The sequence below is a fragment of the Grammomys surdaster genome, unplaced genomic scaffold, assembly GCF_004785775.1.
Source record: "Grammomys surdaster isolate TR1022 unplaced genomic scaffold, NIH_TR_1.0 721, whole genome shotgun sequence".
Taxonomy (NCBI): Eukaryota; Metazoa; Chordata; class Mammalia; order Rodentia; family Muridae; genus Grammomys; species Grammomys surdaster.
Window position 1 is genome coordinate 506421 of NW_021605140.1, and position 24332 is coordinate 530752.

At 45.0% G+C, this 24332-nt stretch overlaps 1 protein-coding gene across 1 annotated transcript in view; it reads right to left on the minus strand.

Moving 5' to 3' along the window:
* Positions 1–216: 216 nt before the first annotated feature.
* The window catches only part of Psen1 (presenilin 1), a 49318-nt gene continuing 25202 nt past the window's right edge, over positions 217–24332 (minus strand). The window contains exons 5-12 of the mRNA XM_028782148.1: positions 23840–23981; positions 15981–16048; positions 13804–14024; positions 10199–10297; positions 9734–9820; positions 7791–7964; positions 6700–6818; positions 217–4864 (exon numbers count right to left, since the gene is read on the minus strand). Of these exons, the coding sequence (XP_028637981.1) occupies positions 4709–4864; positions 6700–6818; positions 7791–7964; positions 9734–9820; positions 10199–10297; positions 13804–14024; positions 15981–16048; positions 23840–23981 (1066 nt within the window). The 3' untranslated portion in view covers positions 217–4708. The remainder of the gene's footprint in view (positions 4865–6699; positions 6819–7790; positions 7965–9733; positions 9821–10198; positions 10298–13803; positions 14025–15980; positions 16049–23839; positions 23982–24332) is intronic.

Below are 24332 nucleotides of genomic sequence, written 5' to 3' on the forward strand. Positions count from 1 at the left end.
ACGTTTGGTCTATGGCTGCTGAGCTGACAATCCATAATACAGAACCACAGATAGCAGTTGTAAACGGATTGGGTGTTGCACCTTTAAAGGTATGCTCTGCTGTAACACACGTTGCCTTGTTATCAGCAGAGCCTTACACTTCAAAGTGTCTTGGCATCTATTAACCAGCACCCAGGTTTTCACACCCCAGTGTTTCTTGGAAGAAAACAAGCACCGTTAGGTCACGCATTCTTTATTCGTTTGACAAATACAGGAAAATCTCCAATCATCTATCAAAATTATAGCTTCCCAAGAGTTTGAAAGGTATTTATTTAAAAAGTTGTATTCACAGTCTGTTATGTACAAAGTAGTACCCATGGTAGAAGCCAGGCCGTGGCCATGTGAGAGTAAATGATGCCTCAGAAGCCCTCACCCTGGCACTTGCCAGTCTGCAGCAGCCTTCAACAAGTATGTATTTGAATAGAAGTGCGTCAGGGAAATCCTTCCTGCTGGGCAGACATGTGCACACACTACACTCCAGGGCCCAAAGGGACACTGCATCCACAAGAGGCACAATGCTGCCCCGAGCTCCTGTAAACGGCGTTGACAGTCAAGAAAGGGTACAGTTCAGCACCAGGGTGTGCTTTGCAAAATGCAGACTGGGGGTTTCTAGCAGTCGAGGAGACTGACAAGGTGCGGAAGAGCCTGAGATGGGACAGCCCAGGGGTATCTAGCTGGTACTATCACAGAGGGCTGCAAAGAACTAAAACCAGTGCTTTTCCTTTGGTGTGTATTTGTAGAACTGCCAGGTTTGGAGAAAGACGCAAGCAGACTCCAGGTGTGCTTTTAGACTCTAACTTATCAAAATATGGCATTACTTCCATCCCAAGGGTGAATGCAAATGTCCAGTTTCCAAGTTGCCTTCAAACTTAGCATTAAGGACCCACAGGGAGTGTGGAGAGGTGGCTCAGGCAGATCTGCACAGACCACCAAAGGCTCATTTAACCAGGGGGGCTGGCTGAAAGGATGGGCTTCTGAAGGAATGAGGTCCCCTTAACAGCATTCACTTTGTAAGCCTCAGTAGTTAAAAGTCAGGATGGGCGGGGTCTGGGGATGTTGCTCAGTTAGTAGAGTGCTTGGCTAGCATGCACACAGCGTCAGGTTTGATCCCCAGCACGGAATAAACTGGTGCATGTGAGTGATCTCACTGGTGCACTTGGGAGGTGGAAGCAGAAAGATCGAAGTTCAAGATCAACCTCAGCTATAGAGTGAGTCTGACAAGAACCTGGGGTTTCTTTCAGAAAGAGAAAGAGGAAAGAACAAGAAATGGAAGGGAAAGGAAGGAAAGAGGAAGGGAAGGAGGCAAGTGAGACTCCTGCACCAAGCCAAGCACTGAACAAATCCTTCAGTTCCTCAGCTTTTCTTCCACGGTTAGATCACAAAGCCTGGCTCCGAGGTCAGAGACAGAGACTCCCGTTTGAAACCTGACCTTGGAAGACCTTATTTGGCAGTGAGTATCAATTTCACATTCAACAAGTTAGGGTCAGGAATAGCCATAGGCCCAGCGAGATGGCTCAGTGGGTAAAAGCATGCACCTCCAAGGCTGAGGATTGGGGTTCAATTCCTGGAACCCACATGATGGGAGGAGAGAGCCACCTGCTGTTAACTGTCCTCTGACCTCATGTAAGTACACGCTCTGCGCAGAGCATGTACACACACACACACACACACACACACACACACACACACACACACGTGTGGCATGATGGTCCACATCTTGTGATCCCCAGTACTTGTCAGGTTAAGGCAGAAGGATCATAAATTTGAGTTCAGCCTGGGCTACACGGGAGACCCTGTCCAATATGCTTCAGACCACAGACAGAACAAGCGGTAAACATACTATTCTCTTGGGCATTTATCACAAAGAGGACACTAAGCTTTCAGTGAAGTTTACAAGCAAAATCACAGACCTCTGCTCCTTTTGTGGTGAAGTCAATCGATTGCTTTTGGCTGTTGTCCTTGCTCACTCGCTCTCTCCTCTCTCTTTTCCTCTTGGAGAAATTTAGTCGTTTGCTGTTAAAGCTGTGTACCTAGGACCCCTTTAATCCAGCAGGATCAAAACCAAGAAGGAGCGTCCTTCCTCTCCAGCCTCTGCCCACAAATGTCCCATGTCCTGTAGGCAGCAGACCCTAAAGCTACTGCTTCCTTCTCACTGTCTTTCCACTAAGCAGGTGCAGTCAGTGGCTTTATCCCAGATGTTGCCTGGCTTGTGGACACTCCTCTCTTGGACTTCAACACCTATACACAAACACAGCCCACGCTCTCTTGTCACCAAACACACGACACACTCGGGACCCTTACACGCACTGCTCTAGCCAAGATCGGCAAAGTGCCTTGAAGGAAAACTTCCAATCTGCTGTCTGCGTGAGAGCAGCAAGGTCTGGGAGGGGCTGGTGAGGTGGCTGGGTTGGTGAGGGGCTCTTGACTGCAGCACACCTGGTGAGTTTGAGACTAGGACCCACGTGGAGACAGCTGACACCACAAGGCTGTCCTTACATATGCATAAAAAAAAAGACAGAACCTTCTACCACAAGCTCCTCTCTTCCCTGCATGGCTCCCTTTTCATCAGCCTGAGATGAGTCTGTCTGGGCTTATATTCTTTAACTATAGCCTGGGAACTGAACACTGCCTTGAGGATTCAGAGTACACCAAGCTCTCCCAAAGAGCTACACCCTCAGCTCCTCTTCTGGGTGTCTTGTATGGTATTGTTCAGGACCTGTCCACCTTGCTCTCTGACACAGGGTTTTTCATTGGCCTAGACCTCGATGAAGCTGGGCTGAGAGGCCAGCAAGCCCAGGGACCCACTTGTCTCCACCTCACCACGGAGAGGACTCCTAGACCAGACTCCTCAGGTTAAATTCTTACTAAAATTATTCCAGGCCAAGTGAAGGATAGCTCACTAGTGGAGCACTTGCTAAGTATGCCCAAAGCCCCAGGCTAGACCAACAGTACTGTTGTGTGACCCAAAAGAAGTATTCTAAATTCTAATGAGACCCCGCAAAGTGGCTCCTAGGATAGGCTGGGTGAGAAAGCAGGCATCCTTGCTTGCGCCACGCTAGTTTTTCAAGTCTTTTCTGCTGGTCTCTTGGTTGAGGCGGCTGCCACAGGCACAGGGACTGCAGCTCAGTAGTCTGTGTGGTCAGCCTAGGGGCCTACAGCACCCACACCCAGCTGTAAGCTCAGCAGAGAGGAGCTGCTCACCTCACACAACGGAGCCCTGCAAGGAGGAGGAGGCCAGAAGCAAGTGAGGCTGCTTCTGAGGTGTGAGGCTTCCCTCACACCTGCCTGTGCAGCTAGCTCACTCTGCCCCATGGCCGTGGGAGGCCGTCTTTCCTCTTGGCAGCTGGTTTAGGTCCTGCATCCAAGTACTTCCACCGCTAACCAAGAAACAGCTTTTCTCCAAACCTTTGTTTCTTTACCAACATAACTGGTTCATGAACTGACCAACTACCAGCACTAGACATTAATTTAAATCCTATGGTTTTATTTATTTATTTTTCCCAATGCTGGGAACTGAGCCAAGGGCAAGACAAGCATTGTATTCTGAGCTATCCCCCAGCCCCTAGTTTAAATTCTGCCCTTGACAGTGAGTGGATTGTGGTAACAAAAGAACAGCCAGGACAGAGAACGCTTCCCCAGCCACTTGTTGCTTTAATTCTTTGGGCACACATCCTATTTGCCATCGAAGGAGCTATGGCAGCACGCTGACAGCACTGATTGATAGGGGACGTAGTATTTGCATCACATGAGGAGAAACTCCTGGGTTATCAGGGCCACTAGCTACCTCCCAGAGCTGCCTTGTCTGCTGTCAGAGGGAACTGCTGAGGGACAAGGGAGAGACAGGGAGAGGGAACATCTGGGCCGAGAGTAAGCTTAAAGTGTGTCTAAAAACGAGGGATTGTGGGAAACCCAGAAGTTATGTAAGGATGACAGGGGACTCTTGAGCAATAGATCCATCATTTCAAGAAAGTATACACTTTGGAAGCTGAGGTTACAACTCTCAGGATAGAGCAACCCCAAATTCGTCCAGACTGGCCTTGGGAAGAAATGGCAACCACAGATAATAGTGTCAGTGCTTGAGAACAAAAATGGTCAAAGTCACGGATGTGACAGGGGCTGGGGTTTGTGTGGGGCGGTGTCCTTATTTAAACTTACAATTGGGCAGCAAAGGAGCCTGAGAGGGAGGCCTGGGCCCAGTGCCACCTCTGCACAGAACCTCCTGAACAGTGCAGGATTCAGCTAGGACCTGTTTTATTTCCAACATGGCATGGAAGATGGCAGCTGTTTGGTTCACATCACTTCATTTAACCTCTTGAGAGTTCCCAGCACTGGTAATTCTCCATGCCCAAGGGTCTGGTAGAGCACAGCAGCTCCTGGGCCCAGCCCATTTCCTTGTCCTTGTCTCTCAAGTCTGCTGGTTTCTACACTGAGGAACGTCATTCACTGCAATGATGGATGTTGGAAACCGTCCTCTGTAGATGCTTCCTTCCACAGTCCAGTAGTGCCGGTGGCTAGGGAAACTTGGAAGGAAGCTGCAAAAGTCCCACTGGAGTCTTGACTTGTTAGCTGAGGACACAGGAAAATCATCCATCTCCTCTGGAGGTTTGTTTTCTGTTTTTGTTTTTTTGATAATCAAAGAAGAAACATCCATGTTCTAACTGCAGAAATGCTAGATATAAAATTGATGGAATGCAAGTTGGTCCATGAAGGGCTGCACAAGATAATCCGTGGCAAAGTAAAAAACGAGCCCAAAGGTGATGGAGATGGGAAGGGCTGGCAATGCTTTCTTGAAAATGGCGAGCAGGAGTAACGTAAGGCACAGGCCCTGTGGAGACAGAGGGCACTCAGGACCATTCCCACGTCACACGGCCATCAGCACCACCTTCAGTGAATACTCCTTGAGGCCTAACTTTTATAACAATATTTCAAGAATTCTTGGAGTCATGAGAGAAAAATGTAGCTTGTGGCCCTGGGCCTGATGGCCACACGGAAGTGACTCAGGAGGCTGAGACAGGACTGTGAGGCAGAAGCCTGAGACCAGCCTGGACAACACAGGGAAAGCTGGGTCAAGAGAGAAGAGGAAAGAGAAGACAGGAGGGGATTCTTTTATATATACACAACCCAGACTGGCTTCAAACTCTGTATCTTTCTCCCTCAGCCTCCTGAGTGCCAGGATGTAAGTGTGCCCTATGATGCCTGGATTAAATAGGAAAACAAAATTTTTTGAGACCAAGATGGCTTCAAATCGCCCATATAGCCAGGAGGACCTTGAACTTCTGGCCCTTCTCCTTCTATCTCCATAGAGCTGGGATGTGCCCCATGCCTATTTTATGTGGCTGGAGACTGAATGCAGGGCTTTGGACTATGCAGGCACTCTCACAACTGAACTGTACACCCCAACTCCAGGCAGCAAGGTGTTATTAGTAAGTCAGATTTTTGCTCTTGAGATAGGATCTCACCATGTAGCCTAGAACTTAACAAGGTTGGCATTGAACTCATAGGTTCACCTGCCTGTGCCTCCAGAACACCAGGATTGAAAGGTGCACGCCAACACACTCAGCTTTCTAAGTCAGTGTTGAAAGCTGCAGCCATCGTAAGCAAGATGGGAACTTGGGCTTATGCACTGGGCTTGCCCCTCTCTCTCCATACCTGCTGTCCCAAAGCAAGCATGTGGCAGGCTTTGCATCAGATGGAAAGCCACTGGTCAGGGCAGTCTCAGTCAGAGTCTTACACTGCTGGACCCTCGAAGCTGTTCAGTTCAGTTCATTTCTTTTCTTTTTTTTCTTTCTGTGTTTTTTTTGTTTTGTGGTTTGTTTTTTTACTGAGACAGGCTTTCTCTGTGTAGTCCTGGTTGTCCTAGAACTCACTCTGTAGACCAGGCTAGCCTTGAACTCAGAAATCTGCCTGCCTCTGCCTCCCAAGTACTGGGATTAAAGTTACGCGCCACCACCACCTGATTCACAGTAGTTTCTAATGAGAAGTACTCAGTTTCCTGGAGAGCGCTTAAGAACTACTCAACTAATTACCCAAGGGTGAGACACAGATGAGCACAGGGCTGAGACCAGCGCTAGTGGAGAACGCAGAAGCACATGGGGTTCCTGTTCGTTTAGCCTCAGCCATATACTTCATAGGAAAGACATAGCTAGGCTGGAAGCACCAGCTGACTTGAACGTGTAGCCAGAGTGGAGAACTACTCAGGCAGGCTCTGAGCATCCATTTTAAAAAGCTTCTCAAGGGACTGGAGTTCTTAGCCTGCCTGAGTCAAAGGGAATCCTCAGGGTAGAAAGATGGCTGGGCAGGTAAAGGCACCCAAGCCTGAGGACCTGAGTGTGGTCCCTGGACCTCATGTAAAAAGCTAGATGGAGCAGGCATGCACCTGTAATCCTAGCATCCCTATGGAGAGACAGGAAGTTAGAATAGGCAGAAGCCACTTGGAGTGCACAGCTCATTGTAAAAACATGGGAGACCCTCCCTCAGGTGGAAAGGAAGACCCAGCTCCCAAAAAGTTGTTCTCTGAGAGACCCTGCCTCAGGTGGGAGGAAAAACGTTGTTCTCTGTCACATGACTGCCACAGAATATGTGTATAAACACACTTAAAAGAAAATTAGCTTAAAGGGATGCAGACAGTTTTTTGACCAATTTTTGCCAGCATGTACTTACGATCAATATGGCTACGAAGCAGGCTATGGTTGTGTTCCAGTCTCCACTGGCAGTTGCTGAGGCCTTACCAACCAGAACACTGTAGAAAATGAAATCTCCCAGTCCAAGTTTTACTCCTCCTAAAAAAAGAAAGATTAAGTTTGTCATTCTTTTCTATGCTTTTTTTTTTTTTTTTTAAGACAAGGTCTTGTTATGTAGCCCAGGCTGGCCTTGAACTTGTGAACTTCTTGCCTCAGCTACTCAAGGCCTAGGACTACAAGTGTGTACCACCACACCTAACTTTGTGATTTCATAATTCAAATATCTGATCCCAAGCTGGGCATGGTGGCATGAACCTGCACTCTGAGCTCCTCAGCTCCTCAGAAGTCTGGGTAGGAGGATAGTTTAAGACCATGAGTGGGATGACTGCCTGGGCAACATGGTGACACTTTGTCAAAACAAAGCCAAGTGAATCAGAAAGCACAGACCCACAGTGAAGGAGAAGTCAATAAATAATATATACAATCCCAGCTTCAGAAAGATAGTCTTCCTTATCTTCTGCTCCTTCTACACCAGGAGTTTTAGATTCTGTGTGACTCTGGACTCCCATACCCTCCTCACCACTGCAGCGCTGCTCAGACTGTCTGCTCACCGTCCTAATGCAGTCTACTCTCTCCCTTTTGTGTACATGTATTAAAAGCGGGGCACCGAGGGTGTGGGTTACGTGTGTACGCAGTGTGCAGAGGCCATATGTTGACGCCTGGTGTCTTCTTGAATCCTTCTCTAGCTTAGTTTTGGAGACAGCACAGCACATGGGAGCTGAACGGATTCAGTTAGACCAGCTGGTCAGCCAGCCCTAGAGACCGTCCTGTCTCGACCTGCCCAGTACTGGGATCACAGGTGTATAAGGCTGTGCTGACCTTCTTTTTTTCTTTTCTTTTTTTTTTTTAAAAAAAAAACTCTAAGTGTTGGAGATTAAACTCAGGCCCTCATACTTGTGTGGCAAACACCTGAATAAGCTATTTCCTCAGAAAAACTCAATGTACTCTGAGAGACAGATAATACTGCCACTTAAAGAAACCCGTGATTTCAGACAGAGATGACGCACGTACTCTCCTCCGGGTCTTCACTAGTTAGGATGCTCCCGGAAAGCTCCTGGACAGCAGCTCTTGACTCGGGAGTAGAGCGATGAGGCCCCAGGTGACTGTCTCTTTGGGCCTCCCATTCTTCACTGAAGCCACCATCATCGTTCCCAGAACCAGAGTCCTGTGTCTCCCTTTCCGCTCCTTTAAGAGAGAAGGTTAATTAGAGGGCTAATCCTTAGATCACTGGCTCCACATTCCAGAGGGCGGAGTCTTGGTTAAGGCAAGCATGGTAACTCTGCCATTCCTTTTCTCCATGTCCGTTCTACAGCAGAGTAACTGCGACCTGGCACTGTCTAGGAGTGTTGACATTTTCTCTTCTATTTCCTCTTTTTAAGGAAGGAAGAAATGGCTTCCATCTTCCCTGTATGTAGTCTGGATATAATGTCTGGCACTGCAACTGTCAGGACCACAAGGAAACAAGGGCTGCGGACAACCCAGTATGTCAAAGGTGGCGGAGCAGGAACCATGAAGAACCCGCACCCTTGTGAACAGCAACAGCAACCAGCTTGTTCAGTCCTCTACCCCCAGAGTTAGGAGAACATTGAGCATACACCTAGTGATCAGTCAGCATTTGTTAACTTACCAAAAATCCATTTTCCCATATAACAAACAATGTGCTGGCTACTACACAACTTGACACAAGCTAGAGTCACCACAGAGGAGGGAACCTCAGCTCAGACAACGCCTCCATCTGATGGAGCTGGAGCTGCAGGCAGCCCGATAGAGCATATTCTTAATTAGTCACTGATGGGGAAAGCCCAGCCCATCGTAGGTGGGCTGGTGGTCCTGGTTCAAGAAATAGGACAGCAGGCTGAGGCAGCCGTGGGGGTAAGCCAGTGAGCAGCACCCCTCTATGGTCCCAGCTCAGCTCCTGCCTCCAGGTCCTTGTCCTGACTTCCTTTGTTGATGAATAGTGATGTGGAAGTGTAAACTGAATAAACCCCTTTCTTCCCAAGTTTCTTTAGCCATGGTGTTGTTTTCACCCCAATAGTAACCCCGATTAAGGCAAACAATCACAACTTTTCTCTTTAGCTTAATGATACTTGGGGCTGGAAAGATGGCTCTTCCAAAGGACTTGGGTTTGGTTCCCAGCACCCCCATGGTGGCTCACAACCACCTAAAGTGCATGGGATCTGATGTCCTCTGCTGACATCCATGGATACTAGCCATGCATGTGCACGACATACATGCAGGCAAAACACTCGGACACATAAAAATTACATACACGCACATGTATGTGTGTGTGTGTGTGTGTAATAAAATTTATTTTATTTTAAATTAGACCTGTAGCCTTAATTAGGCCTGTCATCTTAATTTTCTGTTTTTCTTTTTCAACTTTCTAAGGTTTGTCTTTTTAAGAAAACTCCTTTCTGCTTCGTTTTATACCACACTGTTCTTTACTTCCTTCTGACAGAGCTCCTGATGGTGTTTTCCTTAGTGTCTTCTGTAGTATTCTCAGTCCTTGGTCATCACCATTACCCAGTCCACTGAAACCTGCCCTTCCTAGTGTAAGCATCAGCACACCTCCCATCAAAAGCTTTCAGTTACCCTGGCCATCCTGGACAAGAGGAACCCTGCACCCCACTCCCACCTCTTTCAGTGACAGATCTCACACAGTCAAGGCTAGTCTTGAAGTCACAGTGCCTTGGGGAATTTCAGCTCCTTGAATAGTCCTATGTACATGTACTAAGGATAGCCAGTTCCTCTAGGGGATTCTCGGTGACATCTTTCATTACTACACTTCTCCCTACGGCCAGGGCTTCTCAGGCAAGTGCTCTGGCCCTGAGCTTCGGCTAGGGGAGTGCGGACAAAGGGAAGGCTGGAATTACTCCTTAGTCATTTTCAATTGCTTATCTACAAATGACAATGAGCCTGCAAAACTAGGGTGTTTACAAACAAGTGCCACCTACTTTGCGTGTTATACTTGGGGTTTTTGGGTACCCTCCTTTGGGCTTCTGGGTCTCCTTCAGCCATATTCACCAACCACACCATTGTTGCTGTTGAGAAAGACAAAGCTGCAGGTGAATTTTCAAACCCAGGACACTGCTCTAGCAAGCAAGAGGCCATTACTTCTCTCCAGAAAACACTGGGCTTTGTGTAGAAGTAACTGAGGATTAAAACGATAGAAGACTGCAGGTTAAGAAACAAACATAAAACTGAATGTATTTAGGCTGGAGGATGGCTTAGGGGTTAAGAACCATGAATATATTGGCTGCTCTTGCAGAGGACCTGGGTTTGATTTCCAGCACCCACATGGTGACTCAGAGCCATCCATAAATCCAGTTCCAGGGATGCAGCGCTCTCTTCTGACTTCTGCCCTCCGTGGCACCTCACATGCACTAACCCAGCACCCAGCACCACTCCAGTGTACTTACAGGAATAGATAAGAGCTGGAAACAGAGTCTCGTTTCTCTCCTGAGCTGTTTCAACCAGCATACGGAGTGGACCTTTGGGACATAAAACAGCCACCAAATCTAGAAAGAGGAAAATTAAAAAAGATACCCAATAAAATATGCTGACTAAACTGTGTGAATGGGCACATGCAGGGGAGGACTTACCTGAGGGAACAGGTTTAATATAGATATATATTTTTTAAATGTTGGGTAAATATAAAAATATTTTCAGTTAAGCAACTAAGAGAAAAAGCAACCTAAACAAAATAAAACAGAAGCCACAGAAGACCTGTGTAAATTACACTCTGGCCTCAGCGCTGCGTGCTCAATCTAGGGTATATGATTACTGGGGTCTAGACACGACTCTTCTTAGCCTGAAGGAAAGAGGCAGAGACAGCAAGACAGAACTATTCTAGAGTAGGTCTTGCTCTGGAACAAGCAGAAATGGGAGGGAGCTATTTTTAAAAAATTCACCTATAAATTACAAATAGACACTTTATTCCAAATACCAAACTTTTCATAATGCCAAGGGCAGAGTGGAGGAGAGTGTCCTGTCTTTGCAGACAGTGCAGAATGCAGTGTGCTGCTCTGGCACGCTTGCACAGCACATGAAGCCTGCACTCAGTCCCTAGCACCACAGAGCAAGTACACAGAATTAAGGAGTTTGCAGTAAGAGAGCAACAAATTTAAGTGATAGCTCTGTACATGACAAAGTTAAATAATTCTTCAGTTTCCAGGCAAATAAAGTACTTCACAAATATTCAGGTCTCAGAACATCTGGTGGTGCTAAAAACTGACCTCAAAGAACCAGTGTCTGGTTCTAACCTCACTATCTCCCATAAACTACAATTTCTCTTTCATTTTCTATGTTATAGAAATGCAAAAAAATAACCTTAAATATTTAAAAAATATCAACAGGTATAGCTAAAACAGTAAAGGGAGACTTAGCAGCTGAGGTCACTTCATCCAGGCCTTCAGACGGTCACTCTCCCAGAACAGTAATAACAGCACAGCAGAACACTCTTCTACACACACATTTATATGTTCAAGGGAGAAAAGCAAGATTTCCTGTCCTTGGAACTAATGAGGTCTTCAGCTGCCTTAAAGCTGCCACAGCCTGTAACTATTGTGGTTCTATGACATGTTTCCCCTTACAGAATCTTGAAATGAATAGATTCGGTTATTTTTAGGGCAATTAAAATGAATGAAAATTAATTTACTTAAAAGGTTTCAGATCACTTCTGACAAAACATCTTGAGACGTTGTAAGGAACAGGTTGAGAATCACTATGTAAACACTGGGTGCCCAGTTCGTCCATACTCAGAAGACCTGAGGCTCGGAGGTCTCCCCTGTGCTGTGAGCAGAGGCTGGGGGTCATGGAGCGAGTAACACAAGCTTAGAATTCAGACTCTAGGTCAAGCCACATGCAAGTGACCAGGCAAATAGTTTACCTCTGTAACCGTTAAGCTTCTTAGCAACAACAACAAAATAAATCTAAGATAGCTACCTCACTGATTCCACAGGGTGGTATTTTAAATTACATTATTCATTGTGCTTGCTTGCACAAGAGTATGTGTATGTGTAACTTGTAGGAATTGGTTCTATCCTATCACCTTGTGGCTCCTGGGGTTCCTCAGGTTGTCAGGCTTGGTAGTGAGTCCTTTACTGGCTCAGCCATCCCGCTAGCTCACAACGGCATTGCTAATCTCAGTTATGCAGGGATAAATGGTAGATTTACAAAACATCAAGAGGATGAAGTTACCATGAAGGTGAGGCGTGAAGTGTGACTTTCCTAACCCTGACTAGTTGCTCAAGGGCACAACAGAACTGGCTCAGTTCTAGTCCCACAGATCTGACAGCGGATCTCTTTTTGGCTTTCGTGTGAGACAAGAGGTGGAGGATAAAGCCAGGCCCTGTTACCACGGCTAGAGTATTATTGTGACTCTTCAGGACCCACGGCACAGTAGCTCTTAAAAAGTATGCTTAAATTTTTTTTTAATTTATTTTTTTGTTGTTGTTTTGTTTTATTCCAGACGACTTCTCTGTGTAGCCCTGGAACTTGCTCTGTAGACCAGGCAGGCCTTGAACTCATGGAGATCCACCTGCCTCTGCTTTCCAAGTGCTGGAATTAAAGGCATGTGCTATCATTGCCCAGCTGAAATAATAGGTTTTTACTGAGGACCTTTACACCAGTTACGGACTCTATCCATAGGTCTTTCTGTAGATTTAACTTTAAAGACAGTAGACAAACAGGTGCTGGGCTTATTTTACAAAAGTAAACCTCATTCTCAGAGAGGCTCTCAAAACATAGCCCGAGCTGAACTTTTAATTCTTCTGCCTTAATCTGTTATCCCAGGTGTTGGGATTACGGGGGACATTACTACCCTACGTAGTTTACTACTTATTTAATTATTATTATTATTATTTTTGAAAAAGGATTTAGAGTGGTCCAGGCTGGTCTGAAACTTACTATATTAGCCATGGAGAACCTTGAAATTCCTGGTCCTCCTGCCTCTACCTCCCAAGTGCTGAGATCACGGTGTGCACACAGGGCAGGACAAAGTTAATCTTTAAACAGGTGATTCCACTGAAGTTGCTGTATGATTTTGATCTTAAAAATGAATTGAGAAACTATGACACCCTTCTCTGTCCTCTGCAGGCACAGGAGTGCATGTAGTGAACTAACAGGCTGTTAGTGTGCATGTAACACACTAACAGGCAAAACACACTACACATAAAGTAAAACTCTCAAAGGAGAAAATGAATTGAGTGCAGTGAGATGGCCCAGTAATGGGGTGGGCAACCAGGCCACCCTTCTGAGTTCATTCGGTCCCCAGGACCCTTGAGGGAGGAGAGCACCCATTGCTGAAGCAGTCCTCTGACCTCTATACTTAGCCAGGACATAAGCCCTTCCCCCAAAATAGAATACAGTTTCAAAACTGAGCTGAACAGTGCTGCTAGCACATCTCAGTATATACCAACTCACTGAACTCTTACAAGCCTGGAGATTTGAGATGTGTTCCCAACTTACAAGGACATCAAAACTCAGGGAAACTGCTGTTGGCGACTGGTGGCGGCTGTTGGCTTTGCTGCTGTGTTTACTGGGGTCTGGGGACTAAAGCCAGGAACTCCCATATGAGTTCTGAATCTAAGTCCTCTTAGCAGCCAACTACGGTTCCTCCCATCAGCCCGGCTCAGAGTCCTAACGACCACTTGACAAATCCTCACTCTCAGGGCTGGGTGGGGCTCTAGCACCAACTAGTTGCAGGTACAATCCTTAGCCCTGTAACAGGAAAAACCACTGAAGACTATGGGAGACAACCATTAAGAGTTTCCTTAAAGCCGGGCGGTGGTGGCGCACGCCTTTAATCCCAGCACTTGGGAGGCAGAGGCAGGTGGATTTCTGAGTTCGAGGTCAGCCTGGTCTATAGAATGAGTTCCAGGACAGCCAGAGCTACACAGAGAAACCCTGTCTCAAAAAACAAAAACAAACAAAGAGTTTCCTTAAATCAAGAGAACTAGAAGAGGAAGGAAAACACACCAGTGAGTATTTCTGTGATGAACAAAGTGTCAGTCTTGAGTTTTACCATATACTGAAATCACGGCCAAGATGAGCCACGCGGTCCACTCAGGGAGGTACTTGATAAATACCAGGGCCATGAGGGCACTGATCATAATGAGATACGCCTGCTGCAGTCGGAGTGGGCCTTTCCAGTGAATGGCAATCATGCCGACCACACCAAAATTCCAGATCAGGAGTGCAACTGTAATGTAATCCACGGCAACATTGTAGGTCTTAAATACTTCCCTGAAATCAATCAAACAAGGATTTGAAGTCACTTATGGGCAATAACTCTCATGAACACATTGCTTAGAACGAAGATTCTGAAATATTAACTATTCACATCCCATGTTTGCTTTTACTATGACCTATGCTGTACTGTTATTCATGTAGCACCTTGTTCTTAAATATCACACTTTCCTGGAGCAGTACTTATTTTAACAGGTACTATATTATTCACATAAATGAACACATACTATCACAGGTCACACCTGTGAAAATAAAAACAAAAACTAAAAAAAAGAAAATCATATCACCTATACTATCATACTGCATTTTATGAAATTCTAACATATCTGAAATTAGAAAAAAATTAACCATTAATTTTCACAGTGAAAACATAAATGATATTATTTTCATAATAACATTATAATACTATAATATCATTAGGTGCTGATGAGAACAGTGTCTAAGAATACAGCAGATTTATCCATTCATCTCTAAAAGGATGACTAGGCTTGCCTTTATTCTTATAAAATGACTTTATTCTTTCATGTGGGACAGGAGTTAGAGGATAAAGTCAGGTTCTGTTACCACAGCTAGAGTATTATTGTGACTCTTCAGGACTCACGGCACAGTAGCTCTTTTAAAAGTATGCTTAAATTTTTTTAATTTATTTTTTTGTTGTTTTGTTTTATTCCCGACGGTTTCTCTGTGTAGCCCTGGAACTTGCTCTGTAGACCAGGCAGGCCTCAAACTCATGGAGATCCACCTGCCTCTGCTTTCCAAATGCTGGGATTAAAGGCATGTGTCTTTAATCTGTGTAAAGCTGGGATGGAAGTCAAGGCCTCATGTGTACTGAGCGTGCACTCCACCATTGACTGTATGCTCCTAGCCCGCTGCTTGGCACTGTGTGGGGCATATGTGGGTGAGTTTACCTATAAAGCACATGGGTAAGCCATAAGTTGACATTTACCTCATTGTTTGACAACGTCTCTCACGGAACTTGATGCTTGCTGTTGTGGCTAGCTTGCCTAGCCAGCAAGCCCTGGGATCGGTCTATCTCTGTCTCCCATTGCTAGGGTTACAGGAAATTGCCCTGCACTGGCCTGGTTGCTATGTGGGTTCTAGCATCCAAACTCAGGTCCTCGTGCTCGACTAGCCAGTGCTGACATCTTAGGCACCTCCCCAGACCCCGGTTAGCTTTGCTAGATGAAGACAACTATTTCAGTTTCTGGAGAACAAAGTCTATCATCTAAGCGATTGTAACTATGGTAGACATCCCAAGTAGCAAAAGAGAATGAATATATTTAAGGCACAAACTGTGGGCCATGGGGCAGCCTAGGAAGATGATTTTTCTTCTATTTTGAAATTCTAAAATAAAGCAAAATGTTGAATGAGGTTGCAATGTATATTATACTAAGAATTTCAGGTATTCTAAAATGAAACTAACCTTAACTCTTAGCTAGGTATGTATATATTTATATAAAGGTGTGTAACAAGTCTCCCTCCCCTTTGCCGAATAGTTCTCCTCTCCAGGGAAAACCCTGCTGACACCCACAAGTTGTTCTCTGACTACCACATGTATACTGTGGCATGTGGTCCCCTGCTATATACATATATATATTTGAATGTATATCACCTGTCTACTTGGCCAGCAAGATGGCCCAGTGGGTAAATAGCACTTGCCAGGCAAGTTTGAATACCTAAGTTTAATCCATAGAACCCAGGGTGGAAAGAGAAAATAGACACCTGAATATTGTCCTCTGACCTTCATATGGGGGCCTGCACTCATATACATACAAATAATAATAAATAAAAAAGACAGTATCTCTACCAACACTAACTCATCTTCTATGTACCTGTTAAGATACAGCATGCAGAAAAATGATCACTATGAGAATAATTCATCAGCAAGGTACACGGCTCTAACGGCAGTGGTGGGTGTCAGGGTTTATGGAGAGAGAGACCTCTATTACTTACCCTAAGTAAATGAATGAAAAAAAGAACAGCAACAACAGAGATGAAACAATAAGCCAGGCATGGATGACCTAGAAGAGAGACAACTCAAATATAACCAACAGACTCCATAGTTCCTAAACAAGGAAACTCTTAACATGAGGAACTTTGTAGTGACGGGGTGGACCAGTGGCCCTACACATGCTGGCAACTGCTAGATTTCTGGGTTCTAGGCCATGCTCATAGTCTACTTTTTCTTTTTCCAGACAGGGTTTCTCTGGGTAGCTTTGGCTGTCCTGGAACTCATTCTGTAGACCAACGTGGCCTTGAACTCAGAGATCTGCCTGCCTCTGCCTCCTGAGTTCTGGGATTAAAAGCGTGCACCACCACTGAACGGCTTCCATGTTCTCCTTTTAAATGTCAGAACAAATGTGGCTTTGGGATCACTGCATACTTATATGACAATTTCAGGTGCAGTCAGGGTATAAAACAGAAACATGAAGACATATATACACATTTAGAAAGAGTTAACTTTTTTTTAAAGTTTTGTTTATAATAAACAAAAGACATCACTTGGCATTCATTTGCCAAAAAAAAAAAAAAAAGATATCAGTAAAGATAATTTATATTATTTACTCTGGCCTGTAACTGGAAAGAAAAAAATGTGGACAAAAAGAGCAATAAATGGGGCTGGGAAGATGGCTCAGTAGTTAAGAGCATGTGTTGTTCTTTTGAACCCGAGTTAGGCTTCCAGTACCCACACTCAACAGTTTCTCAGGAGATGTGAAACTTGTGGTCTCGATGGGAACCTGCACGTTCTGACTTACCATGTTTGTTCCAGTCTTTATATTGTAATTTGCCTGTAATAAGAGTATAAAGCTTTCTAGTTCAGACTGGTCACCTATGACTGTCAAAACTTTTCCCGATGACGAAGGACATCCCTGCTCTAGACAATCACTCGCAAGCAAGCCCTCTCTTCTCAAGTCCCTAGCTTAGCAGCTCCCACAACCCTCCAAAGGCCTGAAAGTCAGGAGCTCTGCTCCCAGCAGTGAGCATTCTCTAAACCTGCGCTATCCATGCTAGAAATCTTACGACTTTAAACTTACAGATTATCGGTCACAAATGCACCACAATCAACTGCCTCTTCTGTGTCTATCCCTGTAAAGGCCCCCACCCTGTTCTAGCACTGTACAATCAAACACTGCGAGAAGAAATCCTCAGAGTTTATTTGCAAACAGGTCCAAGCAAGCTGCTTCTGAATGTCTGGCTCAAAAGCTCGCTCTACTTCATGCTGGAAGTCAAAGTAAACAACAGTCTTGCATGGAATTGGCTATGCTTCCTAAGACTCATTAAAGAACAACACAAAATAGCACAGATGAACGAGGGTGGAAATAGAGTTGGGTACTAACATTCCTGATGTTTTCAAATTCAGCATAATTAAAAGATGTACAGATCTGACCCAAATGTTAAGGTTGGATCTAGCTGACAGAATTAAGCACATTCCATGGTCGCTCCTCTGTATGCAGCCGCACCTGGAAGAACTCAGACCTCAGCTGGCGGCATACTAAGAGAGGAGGCGGGAGCTAGGAAGGTGCGTTAGTGTTGCTTCAGTAGCCTTTAATCCTTCCTTCCGTTCTGCTCACTTCCACACAAGGCCTGCCAGAGCTGGCACTAGAGAGACCCACTAGTTTCTTCTCCCTTTCCCTATCCTCCTAAGCCCAGCCACCAGCCATCCTCAGTCGTAGGAAAGACGTGGCTGGAGCCCTGCACTTAGGGAGATCAGAACCTTCACTCTGACGGGAGCCATAGTGTGCATCAGGGTATGAGATGAGTTAGCTCTCTGACTTCCCAGGTTTTGGTCCTGGCACCAAGAAACAGTTTCAGTGTCTGACTGGGAGAACAAAAACAGAAAGGCCCCAAGAAAACAGAAATCATATCTGGAAGGCATTCATGAGCTCACCAGTCTATCTCCCAGGAAGCACATGTGGCCATGACTCTTTTTCTGTTTTAAAAAATTATTTTATGTGTATGGGTGTTTTGCTTACATGTATATTTATTTATGCACCGTGTGTGTGTGTGTGTGTGTGTGTGTGTCTGTCTGTCTGTCTGTGGCAGAGGCCAGAAGATGATGTCAAATCCCTGTCTATCTGTCTGTCTGTCAGTAGCAGAGGCCAGAAGAGAGTGTCAAATTTCCCTAAACTGTAGCTACAGATGGTTGTGAGCCTCCATGTGAGCATTGGGACTTGAATTCAGGTTCTCTGGAAGAACAGCCAGTGCTCTTAACTGCTGAGCCATCTCTCCAGCCTCTTGTTTTCTAGACAGAGTTTCACTATGAAACTCCCTGGCCTGAACTCTATGTAAGTTGGGCTAACACACATGCACACATGGACAGAAATAGTAATAAATAAAATACTTGAATTTTAAAAACTGCAAACAAAATGCCCACGATACAACCTAAATTACTCAGCATATAAATATTAGAAAAACCTGTTTGCATGAAAAAAAATTCAATAAACACAAACAGCAAGATAACATGTGTGTTACAACTCTTAGTTGTTAGTTAAGAAAAGAGGCAGGAGGGAACACCATTTCCCAGGGCAGTCTATGAGTTCAGCATTAACTTTATAACAAAAACAAAAATATATTTAAAAAACCCAATCAAACAAAAACCCCACTGCGTCAACACACACATCCCACTCACACGTGCACCCTAACCACTGGTAACACAAAAAGTCAAAGCAGCAGTTGGTGCCTGGGGTAGGAAGGCAAGCCGGGGTTAGAAGGGCACAGCAGCTGTAGAGAAGACAAGGGTGAGAGGCGCCGAGACCCCACTCTGCCAGCCTGTCAGCAGTGCCTGTCAGTGAGGGCAGCTATGCACACATGCAAGTACCACTGACAAGCACCCTGCAGTCCACAACAGTAGACAGATTGCTTTTGCTAACCCTGAAAATGCTGAACTAAAATGAACCATCTCTCTGTATTTATAAAAATATAGTGGACAGAGTCTCTAAAGTTTTCTTTCTATGTTGGGAGCAGAGAAAAGACAGAGAGAGAAAAGTTTGCCTGCTAGGCAGAGTCAAGGCAGGTCAGGGTCTGTTGGCAGAGTTCCCGGCTGCCGAGGCATGGAACAATTAGGAGGTGCACTTGAGGCTCAAGGCGAGGGAATGAAGATCCTATTGACCTTGGTGGAAGGAGCAGGGAGATTTTTGGATGGGAATAGATGTCTTATGTGAGACTTCAGCAATTGTTTCTGTTAGCTTGTGGCTTTGCTTTTCCACAGTACTGCGGTATAAGAAGGCTATGAGAAGTACACTCATGGCTAGCATGGGCCTGACCTGCAGTCCACTCAGTACCTGTCTCTCACATCTTCTTTCTGTCTTTCCTTTCATCATCCTCACTACCCCCTCAGAGGCCCGTCTGACTTCATACGAGTCACCCTGTACCTTTCTAGAAGACATTAACCTTAATACTTGAATACAATCTCAAATACAGTTAGAAGAGACAAAGAAAAGGAAAAATTCTCCAAAGCCCTCTTCTCCCTAAAAAGAGAACGTAAAGGAAAGCAGAGGTCTGACCAGGTGACATGAGAGTCACGGAGGGCTTGGCACATGCCAATATCAACAGCTCACTTGCATGCAAAGTGACTCTAATAAAATTTCCAAAGCTATAAACTCAAAGTGAGCAGAAATCACTCTCTCAATGTACAAATCATCATGAGTAAGAGCCAATAGAACTGTTCTTCCCCAAAATTTCAGATATTATGAGTATGTGTAAAGACAGGAAAGTAATAGAAAGAAATTAAAAATGGACAAAAAGACTACATCCAAAATGATCTACTATCTTTAAAACAGACAAATATAAATTCCAGAAATGAAAAATATAACTTCTAGATTTTAAGGAACAGTATTGACAAACCACATAAGATGGAAAGAAGTCGAAAATACACCACTAAGTTAGGATAGAGGGTGGTGGGAAGGAGCATTAAAACTTTCATAAAACAGGAGAGGCATGGCAGAGCACTGCGTTTAGTCCATGACAGTCTGAGGCTAGCCTGGTCTACACTGTGAGCTCTAGGACAGGCAGAATACACAGTGAGGTTCTAACTCCAAACAAACAAACAAACAAACAAACAACAATAAAAAAACCAAGACACCAGAGTACTTTTGTTTTTATAGTATGTGAAATCAAGCTAAAGGAGTAGAAAGGGCTGGCCTGGGACTACTAGCCTGGAGGAACTTGTGAAATAAGTGACTAGTAAGAAAGAAGGCAACGGATGGACAGGAACAACATTCAAAGCTAACAAAGTGGGCCCTGCACACATGTGCAGCTCGGTCATGTGGTTCCATCAACAAAGGGAGCAGGGATGTCCCAAAGCTGTTGTCCGTCTGTGGAGTATGTTCCTTTAACTGGGCTGCACTGTGTGGCCTCCGTGGGAGAGGATGCACCTAGCCCTGCAGAGACTTGATGTGATACAGTGAGGGATACCCAGTAGGGGCCTCCACCCTCTCAGAGGAAAGGGAGGGGACTGGGTGGGGGGAGGGTAGGGACCAGCAATTAGGATGTAAAGTGAATTAAATAAATAAGTAAATAAATGAAGTTTAAAAACAAAGTTAGCAAGCAGACCCATTGAGGATAAGGGGATGGAGGATATGTGTTTGCAGATATCAAAGCAGAATTAAGAAATCAACCAACAAACCATGAGTCCAATAAGCAACGACTTCTAGGCTGAAAGCATTGAATCAAAGTTGTATTCAGGATAGCACAGTGGCTTAAATGGTAAAGGCACTTGCTGCCGGCATGACAACTGAGTCGGGTCCTCTTGGATGGCATTTATTCTCCTCTGATCTGACACATTTCCTTTAAAAGGTGGGAGCTGATCAATCACAAATGAAATCAAAGGCTGCATATCTGAGAGAACAGAAACTCACAAGATTCCTGAGGGCCACTCCAAAACAACATATGAAGGAGCAAACAACTGCTTGGGGCGGAGATTCCGACAGCCCATGTGGAGAAAGGTCTCTGGGGAGCGGCCCACAGGTGTGCAGGGAGCTCCAGGTGGTAGCTCTCTGGACCGCCGCCCCGCCTGTGTGGAGTGGCCTTTGCAGTGACAGAGCTGCTTCTGTCATCCCTGCTCCCTGTAAGCAACTCCTCAGTATAAGCATCCTCTTGTTAGTAACCCCAAGGAAAACCTCACTTGTTCGCTAATTGGACATTGGGTTAATTGTCACTTTGGTATGGCATGGGTTCCCTTTCTGGGGTGAGCATATGTGTGTGTTACAGGAAAAGTCTATCACACAACATGGAAGGAGAGAAATGACTCCTGCAAACTGACCTTTGACTTCTACATACCAGCTACGGCACATACATATCTGCACATACATATACATAGACATATAGACATACACTATATAAACTTAATTTTAAAAAATTTAAAGTTGGGCTGGAGAGATGGCTCAGTGGTTAAGAGTACACTGATTGCTCTTCCAGAGGTCCTGAGTTCAATTCTCAGCAACCACATGGTGGCTGATAACCATCTGTAATGAGATCTGATGCTGTTTTGTGGTGTGTCTGAAGACAGTGACAATATATCCACATACATGAAATAAACAAATGAATCTTAAAAAAAGAGAGAAAGAAAAAAAAACTTAAAGTTATATCTGAGGGTACAAAATTAATCCTGAGAGTAAATGATTTTGTCTTTTGCCTTATGTGTATGCACAGTTTCCCTGTGTGTCTATATGTGCACAGTAAGTGCGTCTGTGCTTGGCTCCCTAGGAGCCAGGAGAGGTTGTCGGGTCTCCTGGAAACAGAGTTGGGGATGACTACGAGCCAAGCCGTGGGAGTAGGAAACGGAATTCATCAGTTTCGTGTCCTCTGCAGCAGCAGCCAGAGCTCCTGCTGATAAACCACTTCTCCAGCACTAAATATGGTTCTCTAAGAAACAAAGCCTGGAACTTGGTTTGTGAGCCCGAGGGGAAACTGCAAAGGAGGAAAGGAACAAAGGTCAGAAAGCACATGAACAAGCCAATGGCAAGAGAGTCCAGAAAAAGTAAGTTCTAAAAAGGCAGCAGATATAACTAGGGAAATACTGTCGGGCTGGATAAACAGTTTCCATGAGGTACAGAAAGAGTAGGCATAGTTTTTAGGAATTGAGGACCAGGTTTGAGAGGATTTTTACATAATGGCCATGAGTCAATCAAGACCAAATTCTGGATCAAATTCCCAAACTGATTCATTAGCTTCTGACCTACAGCAACTGTGACCCTGGCCCCATGCCTCAGGGGGTGTGCACTTAGGCACTGCTCTGAGATGCTAAATGAAACATGGCATGTGCACATATACCATACAGTTGGCTTATTGTCATCACAGATCAGAGCATGAAAAACTGAAACCAGAGGCAAGCAGAGGTAGTTTATAGGTGGTGGCTTCTTTTCTACAGATGAAAACGTAAAAGTATACAGAAACCAAGCAACTTCCCAAGAGTCCTAGGAAAACACTCTCAGGAAACTCAGTGCAGAGTCCACAGCCCTATACGTAGTACACAGGCAATTCTGAAAAAGAAAAGCAGGAAATCTGGAAGTGGGGGAGATAAACATGGGAGAAGGCAGAATTCCACCTGCAATAAACTCTGAAAAGAAGGCAAAAAACCAAGCCTAGCCCATAATCAGGCAAGCTCCAGAATATTCACTAAAGTCAAGAACGGGGCTGGGAGGTAACACTTGGCAAGCAGACAACAGTGAGAAGTGCAGAAAAAAACACTGCTGAACACATTATTTGCCAGGTGGTGGGGCACAGATCTTTAACTAAAGCGCTGGGGAGACAGAGGCAGGTGGATCTTTTGGGTTCAAGGCCAGCCTGGTCTACAGAGTAAGTTTGAGGTCAGCCAGGGCTACACAGAGAAACCCTGTCTCAAAACAAAACAAAACAAAACAAAACAAAACAAAACAAAACAAACAAACCCACAGAAAAATCTAGGAGGAATCAATGAAGACTGCAATACAGAGAGTTAACATTTGCTATTACTGAGGATGACTTGTACGATTGGATGATTTTCTGAGGTTTCCGTATGAAGCATGTGCTGGGTAGCTGAGATCCAGGAGGCAGTCGCTTACTGAGAGGGAGGGGAGCGTGTGTGGGTGGGAGGGAGAGCTGGGAGGCTGGGCCTGCATCTTTGCTTCAACTTCTCCCTGTGCCCAGTGGCTAAGGCAAGAAGCAGTGCTGCTCCAAGAGACCACAGAAGTGATGCTCAAAGTTCTCCAGTGAGGTGGCCAGTCACTAATTCGTTCAGCAGCAGCATCTGACGGCGGCTTTATGGGCCACTTAAATCCTGTAGCACTATTTGTTACTGACGATATACACAAAGGTCTTTGGAATGCCACAGGCACACTATAAATCAAACTACTGAAAACACATGACCTTACATGAAAACACCTGTTTCCCATGTGTGTCTTCTGGTACTTTCAACATGCTCCAGAATGAAAGGAAAAATAACTTACATCCAAAATATAAGACACTTTCTTCTTTGCTAGACCAAGTCAAGAATATAACAAGAAGGCTGTGAAGTGGCTCAGAATGTGAAGCTTGCAAGCTTGAAGACTTGATATCTACTAGGACCCAAGCAAAGATGGAAGGAGAAAATCCATTCCACAAGGTTGTCCTATCAACTGCACATGTACACTCTGGCAAGCACAGGCCTGCACACACAATCATTCTCATATTCTGTCTCTCTCTCTCTCTCTCTCTCTCTCTCTCTCTCTCTCTCTCACACACACACACACACACACACACACACACACACACACACACACTCTTTCCCTCTCACACACATAATAACAGCAATCAATAACAGGTCTGAGCAGACAGCAGCGCTGCCCCGTGCTCACCTTGTAGCACCTGTATTTATACAGAACCACCAGGAGGATGGTCATAACAACAATGACACTGATCATGATGGCAGCATTCAGGATCGAGTGCAGGGCTCTTTGGCCTACAGTCTCAGTGTCTTCTGTGAATGGGGTGTAGATTCTAAAGAGGGAAACAGAACACAAGAATGTTAATGCGTATGTCAAACCACAAGCTCCTTTAAAACTGTAATTAATTGTGAGGTCTTTGGTTTACTGAGTCTTTTAGAATGTACCTTTTGCAGCTCAACTAGGAATTTTTTATTAAGTTGGTTAGTTTTTGAGACAGTATCTAGTAAGTAACCCCAAGCTATCTTGGAACTCACCATGTAGCCTAGGCAGTACTTGATCATGTGATCTGCCTGCCATTGTATTCCAAGTGTGGAGATTACATGTAGCCTAGGATGTACTTGAACATGTGACCTGCCTGCCATTGCATTCCAAGTGTGGTGATTATAGGTCTGTACCACCCTAG